Source organism: Triticum urartu, chromosome 5A (genome assembly GCF_056163025.1).
Source record: "Triticum urartu cultivar PI428250 chromosome 5A, HENAU_Tu73, whole genome shotgun sequence".
Lineage (NCBI taxonomy): Eukaryota > Viridiplantae > Streptophyta > Magnoliopsida > Poales > Poaceae > Triticum > Triticum urartu.
In genome coordinates, this window is record NC_141877.1 from 287714320 (window position 1) to 287721522 (window position 7203).

Genomic DNA, 7203 nt, shown 5'->3' on the forward strand with positions numbered 1-7203 from the left:
TTCACGACTGTGCCGTCGGGCGGGCGAGGGGGACCGAGTTCCGGCCCTCGGCCGGTCGTCCAGGGCAATGCTGCGGTAGGAGCTGTAGGCCGGGGAGCTGCGCCACCAAGGCCACCGGCCCCTCCTCCCCATGTCGTTGCTCGCCCGCCCGCGTCGTCGCAGTCCAGCGGTACCGTGGCTGAGCCCCGAGGTCAATGGGGGGATGACGGCTACAATGCCTGTGGGACTGGCAAGCACTGTGGCTCTTCATCCACGGGTGGCGGTCGTGGTTATGGTTGGCAAAGTGATGGGTCAGTTGAGAGGCCATTCTTGGGTCCTTCAGGCGGCTTCATTGAGGGGCCTTCTGATCTGGGTCATCGGCAGCGAGGAGGTTATCGAGGCCATCGTGGTGGTCGGGGCGGCCGAGGGGGCCGGTACCGTCCACGTCCTCTGCCACCACCTGTCGTTGTTGACCAGATGTCAGTTGATGGGATTGCCGAGGAGCCTGTACTGACCGATCACGCTATGGAGGTGGTGACGGCTCTTGCTACTGTTCAGGTTCCTGAGAACGAGGTTATGACCGATGTGTCTGCGGAGTTGACAGATAGGGCTGAGGCTGATAGGGCGTCCAAGTGGGCGTGCGTGAAGGAAAAGATGCTTTGTTATCGTTGCGGAGACAAGGGCCACTTCATTGCGGAGTGTATGGCTCTGTTATGTGATACCTGCGATAAACTGGCACACGACTCTGGGGAGTGTCCGTTACTGCAAGATTAGGCACCGTGACGCATGATGTATGGAGTTTACTGTGTTGAGCTAACTTTTTTGAATCTCCGAATGAGCGAGAGGTTTCTGATGAGTCCACGAGTATGACCACGGGGATTGTCAAGGTCACCAGAGGGGAGGTGTCTGAGACACAGATCGTGCAGAGGCTCCAAGAGTTGGCCCCTGGGGATTTCCAGTGGAACCTTGTCAGTCTCGCTGATAAGATGTTCAGAGTTGAGTTTCCTTCCGTGGAGGATCTGCAGAGGTTGTTGAGTTTCGGGATGTGTAAGGTGCCGGGAACGGATGACATCCTTGAGTTTCAGGAGTGGAAGCATGTTGAGCCTCAGGGCAAGCCGCTTACTCAGGCGTGGTTGCGATTTTTCAGGGCTCCCTCCAAGCCGCTGCAGGATGCTCGGGTTGTGGCTAGCATGGGCATTTTAGTGGGGAAGCCTGAGCGTGTGGACATGGAGTTCACCAGAGCTCACGGGATTGCTCGGGTTCTGGTTAGTATTTTGAACATTGAGTATGTGCCGGAAGTGGTTAAGTGGGCTTATCGAGGCAGGATTTATGATCTGGTTATTGAGTTTGAGGATGAGAGCCTTCTGGTTGCGCCGGCTCATGAGTCTGACGTGGATATGCACGAGGGTGATGGCAGCGCGGGAGCACAGGAGCCGCCGGTCGAGGACTCTGGAAGACAGCTGTCCAAGGGGCCGGGGTCTGAGACCGCGATGACCGGGGATGGAGCAGCCCCACCCTCCTCGGTGCCTTCGACGACTCTGAGATTTGGGTCTTTCGAGCCCTCTTCTGCACCCCCGAGGCTGTGGAGTGATCGGGTTGAGTCCGAGGAGGCTTTTGAGCTCGAGTTGCCTGCTTTGGGGTTTGAGGGTGCCGTGGATACAATTCCTGGGGATCTTGGGGTTTCATCGATCTCGTTCTGGGGGGAGGAGGAGGTGAGTCGGCGGGTGGCCACTTCCTCTTGTGCTCAGCACATGGTACCTCCTCAGGAGGTGACGCAACTTGTCGTGCCTGGCTTGTCGGGTGGAGCCCTGGGGCAGGCGGCCTCGGGTTGCTCTCCTACTGCTGAGGAAGGGGATTCGCGGCAGGTGGCTCCTGTGTCCTTTTCTTTGTTGGGAGGGGGTCTGGAGCAGGGGGCCTCGGATACCTCCTCTCCCGTTGCATCTACCTTTCGGTTGGTGGCGGCTTTGCCTTCGGGAGAGGGCTCGGGGCAGGTGGCCTCAGAACTTTCTCCTCCTACAGCGCCTGTGGGGGTGGCTTCTCCGGTGCTGGGTGGGGAGCGAGGGCAGGCGGCCCTTGTACTGCCTCCACCACCCTCCCTGCCGGCCCCGTCCTGCGGGGCGTGCCAGGAGTCTGGGATCTTGGTGAGTGCCTGTCCACTCTCTGGCGAGGCTGTGGGTGAGCCCGTGCAGATGGATCGGCCAGCTGGTTGGGGTGAGGCAGGAGGCCGGACCCCGACCGCGATCTCTCGGGAGGGGGTCATTGCGTTTGGAGGGATTCAGGATCCGATGTCTGAGGGGCGCCGGGTGAGTGGTCGTCTCCAGGCACAGCCGGATGTGGACGACATTCAGCAGCGGTGCGCCATGAGGGCGGCCAAGCTTCGTGACGTGGAGGTCACTACTGGTATGTCGGTTAATACTTCTAATTCCATTCTGCATTTTTCAAATGATGAGATTGTTGAAAATGCAAAACAATTAGGAGTTTCGCTCGGTAGTAATGACACTAAAATCTCTAATTCTGTTAATGATCTTCTGGATCTAGAGGCTGAGCGGGCCTTAGAGATGATTCGTAATATTGCGGCTGTTAAACCAATGAGTGATTCTGAGGTTGATGCGCTCGGGGTTAGGGTGCTCGACAATTTTTGTGCGGATCTTATGCCACCTATTACTGAGGCGGATGTAGAGGATGATTCTACTGAGATAGTTTTGGTTAGCCCCTCTGAGACTGGTTGTGAGGACCAGTTGCAGAGTCAAACTGTCCCCAAGCGCAAGTGGAAACGGAAGGTGTACCCGGCGTCTGCAGTGCGTAGGAGTTCTAGGATTTGTACGGCAAAAAAAATTCCATGATGAATTATGAAAGGAATCTTTTGGAATAGCAGAGGTCTAAAGGACTTGGCTAAAAGAAGGTTTCTTGCTGAGGCGTCTGTCGAGCATCGTTTAGATTTTATCGCTCTATCGGAGACGGGTAGAGATAACTTTGCACCTCAATTTGTAAATACTTTGTCGAGGGGTATAGAATTTGATTGGCATTGCTTGCCGCCGAGAGGGAGATCGGGTGGAATCTTACTCGACGTTAGGTGCAAAGCGCTTGAGGTTCACAGTGTGGTTATGGGTGACTTTGCAGTCAAGTTTCGGGTGCGGTCGAAGGAAGATGAGTTTAACTGGGCTCTGGTTGCGGTATATGGTGCTGCGCAGCCCGAACTCAAGCCCGAGTTCTTGGCTAATCTCGTTCGGATTTGCGGTTCTAAGCAGTTGCCTATCCTGGTGGGGGGTGATTTCAATATAATTAGAAGGCGTGAGGATAAGAACAATGATAACTTTGACGGCAGATGGTCGTTCATGTTCAATACTATCATTGAAAGCTTGGACCTAAGAGAAATTGAGCTCTCGGGTAGAAAATTCACCTGGGCTAACGCGCTGCCAAATCCGACGTATGAGAAGTTGGATCGAGTGTTGGCCAGTGTCGATTGGGAACAGAAGTTCCCTTTAGTAACAGTCCAGGCCTTGTCCCGTGGTATTTCTGACCACACGCCGTTATTTGTGGACTCTGGTGAGGCCACCCACCTGGGGAACAAAAATGTGTTCTCCTTTGAGATGGCTTGGTTTGAACAAGAAGGCTTCCTTGATCTCGTGGCCAGAGAGTGGGCTAAGGATTCAGGAGGGAAGACTGCGCTTCAGCGCTGGCAGAATAAGATTAGGCATTTGAGGAGTTTCCTGTGTGGGTGGGCTAAGCATCTTAGCGGGATTTATAAGGTCGAAAAGGAAAGGCTCCTTTCCCTTATTCAGTCCCTGGATGTAAAAGCAGAAACCACGATGCTGCCGGCCGCGGAGCTTCCTGCCAAGCTTGATGCGGAATTGAGGCTGAAAGAACTTCTTAGGGAAGAAGAGTTGAAGTGGGCGTTGCGGGCCAAGGTCCGGCGAGTAGTCCAGGGGGACGCGAACACTCAATTCTTTCACATGATCGCTAATGGTAAGCATCGAAAGAAGATGATCTTTCAGCTTGAGCAAGATGAGGGTACAATTGTAGGACAGGAAAACCTAAAACTGTACATTACAGAGTACTATAAGTAGCTGTTTGGCCCTCCAGAAGAGAACTATGTGTCTCTGGATGAGTCCAGGGTTGAGGATGTTTCTCAACTCACAACGATGGAGAATGATATTCTTGTGGCTCCTCTCTCCGAGAAAGAGGTGTTGGAGGCCATTTCGCAAATGAAAAATAACAAGGCACCGGGCCCCGATGGATTTCCAGCGGAGTTTTATAAGAAATGCTGGCATATCATTAAAGGGGATTTGTTGCCTTTGTTCAATGATCTGTTTGCCGGACAGCTTCATCTTTTTCAGCTCAATTTTCGAACGATCACCCTTCTTCCTAAGAAAACAGAGACGGTGAGAATTGAGCAATTCAGGCCAATCTGTCTTCTTAATGTTAGTTCCAAATTTTCACCAAGGTCGGGACCAATAGGCTCACACAGACCGCGCATGCTGTTGTGCAGCCTACCCAAACTGCTTTCATGCCGGACAGGAATATCCTTGAGGGGGTAGTGGTCCTTCATGAAATGCTCCATGAAATCCATACGAAAAAGCTGGATGGGGTTGTTTTCAAAGTGGATTTCGAAAAAGCGTACGACAAAGTCAAATGGCCATTCCTTCAACAGGCCTTGCGTATGAAGGGTTTTGATAAGGCTTTGTGACACCAGGTAGAATCCTTTACGCAAAAAGGGAGTGTTGGAATTAAAGTAAATGATGATATAGGGCATTATTTCCAGACACACAAAGGCCTGAGGCAAGGAGATCCAATGTCCCCTATTTTGTTCAACATTGTGATTGACATGTTGGCAATTCTCATAGGTAGGGCAAAGGAGGCCGGTCAGGTGGGTGGCTTGGTGCCCAACCTAGTTGATGGGGGTGTGTCAATTCTGCAGTACGCTGATGATACAATCATCTTTATGTTGCATGACCTGGCAAAAGCGAGAAATATGAAGCTGGTGTTATGCTTATTTGAACAATTGACCGAGTTAAAGATTAACTTTCATAAAAGCGAGTTGTTCTGCTTTGGTAGAGCCAAGGAGGAACAAGAGGCTTATATGCAATTGTTTGGATGTGAATTAGGGGCTTTACCTTTTACTTACCTAGGTATACCCATTCACCATAGTAAGCTAACGAACAAAGAGTGAAAATGCATCGAAGATCGGTTTGAAAAGAAACTTAGTTGCTGGAAGGGCAAACTTATGTCACATGGAGGCTGGTTAATTCTTATTAATTCGGTGCTCACTAGTATGCCGATGTTCCTACTTTCTTTTTTTGAGGTTCCAGTTGGGGTTAGGAAAAGGCTGGACTTCTATCGATCAAGATTCTTTTGGCAGAGTGATGAACTTAAGAGAAAGTATAGACTCGCCAAGTGGGATGTTATTTGTCGACCAAAGGACCAAGGGGGTTTGGGTATCGAGAATCTTGAGGCCAAGAACAGATGCCTGCTTAGTAAGTGGCTGTATAAGCTATCAGTTCAGACTGACGCAACTTGGGCGCAGATTCTCCGTAACAAGTATCTGCATTCCAAAACTTTGTCACAGGTGACAGTGAGACCAACTGATTCGCCGTTTTGGAAGGGGCTTATGAGAGTTAAGACAACCTTCTTTAATAGAACAAAGTTTATTGTCGGTGATGGCAATGATACACGTTTCTGGGAGGATACTTGGCTGGGTGATACACCATTGGCACTACAGTACCCAACCCTGTATCGTATTGTCCAGCGACGTGATGCGCTAGTTGCAACGATTATGCAGTCCATTCCCCTTAATATTCAGTTTCGGAGGGTGCTTGTTGGTGATAGATGGGAAGTTTGGCTTCATCTGGTGCGTAGACTGATGAAAGTCCAGCTAGCTAATCAGCCCGATCAATTGTGTTGGAAACTTACTAGGTCTGGACAATTTACTGTTAAGTCGACGTACATCGATGTTATTAACTCGACTGTCATTCCTAGCTCCAAACATGTTTGGAAAGTAAAAGTTCCTTTGAAAATTAAAGTGTTTATATGGTTTGTCCATAAACAGGTTATTTTAACAAAGGACAATTTGGTTAAGCGCAATTGGACAGGATCTACTAGGTGTAGTTTCTGTGATCGGGACGAGACCATTAAGCATCTCTTCTTTGAGTGTCCGTCGGCGAGAATTCTGTGGCGCACCGTGCAAATTGCCTTTAACATTACTCCTCCGAGTTTGGTCGTGTCGTTATTTGGAATGTGGCTGGATGGGATAGAGTCCGACACAGCTAGACATATTCGTGTAGGAGTTTGTGCGTTGTTATGGGCAATTTGGAACTGCAGAAATGATTTGGCTTTTAACAGAAAAACTACTATTCATTTTTTGCAGGTTGTATTCCATGCTATGGCGCTGATCCGTATGTGGTCCTTACTCACTCCGACGGAGGCCAGGGAGCGTTTGGTTACTGAATCTGTCCGGTGGGAGATGGTAGCGCGGGATATCTTCAACCGGTTTGGATGGCGGTCATGTAATAGGATAGGCAATAAGTTTTCCTATCTTTATTTTGTCAGCCGGTTGTGGCTTTATGGCCTTTTCTTGTTTTGGCATCGAGGCTCTATGTGAGCTCGCCTTTATTTTGTTTCAAGACTCCATGACATTGTTGAACCTATTTTATTTATTTATGTGGCCGTATGCATCGTTCTGATGCAGAGGCCAGGGAGTCTTCCTTTTTTTTTAAAATAAACCCTTTTGTGATAAATATTGCCGAGTGTTTACCTGTATGTAAAATTTTGTAATGGAATGACATTTGTGGAGGTCTGAAAAAGAAGATGCTCCAAAAGTATTTTGAGCACTGATTTTTTTCTCACACATCCATGAATGTCCTTTCATCGCCACAGTTTACATGCATGTAAAAAACTAATCAATGTTTGTTGTAAAAGAAAGCTCAGAATGTTTTGATTTTGTTTGTTATTTAGATATTAATTTATAGCAGGTGCGTATGAGCTCAGGATTGGAATTGCACACAAGTTTTGATTTGTTTTCACATATTCAGTCTAATCAAAACTAAAAAAACTAGCAAGCTAAACCATTTTGACACCAAAACTAACATTACAAACCCACATCAGTGCAAAATAGACTATCTTTAGCAGTTCAAAACCCCCATTTATGACAGTTTTAGAGCCATCACATCACAAGCCACACTATTAAACTTCTCGAGTTCCCCCTATTTTTATTTTCAAAAATGGAGT

At 49.0% G+C, this 7203-nt stretch overlaps 1 protein-coding gene and 1 pseudogene across 1 annotated transcript; both read left to right on the forward strand.

Moving 5' to 3' along the window:
* The first annotated feature begins 504 nt into the window (after positions 1 to 504).
* On the forward strand, positions 505 to 2832 carry LOC147971089 (uncharacterized; annotated as a pseudogene).
* A 251-nt stretch (positions 2833 to 3083) lies between these two features.
* Positions 3084 to 4046, forward strand: LOC147971090 (uncharacterized). Its single transcript, XM_087523818.1, has one exon. The coding sequence runs from the start codon at positions 3084 to 3086 to the stop codon at positions 4044 to 4046; it is 963 nt and encodes a 320-aa protein (XP_087379944.1).
* The last annotated feature ends 3157 nt before the right edge of the window (positions 4047 to 7203 follow it).

Bases quoted from the DNA above. Each gene is read 5' to 3' on its own strand.
- LOC147971090 (XM_087523818.1), top strand. From the start codon at position 3,084: ATGGGTGACTTTGCAGTCAAGTTTCGGGTGCGGTCGAAGGAAGATGAG.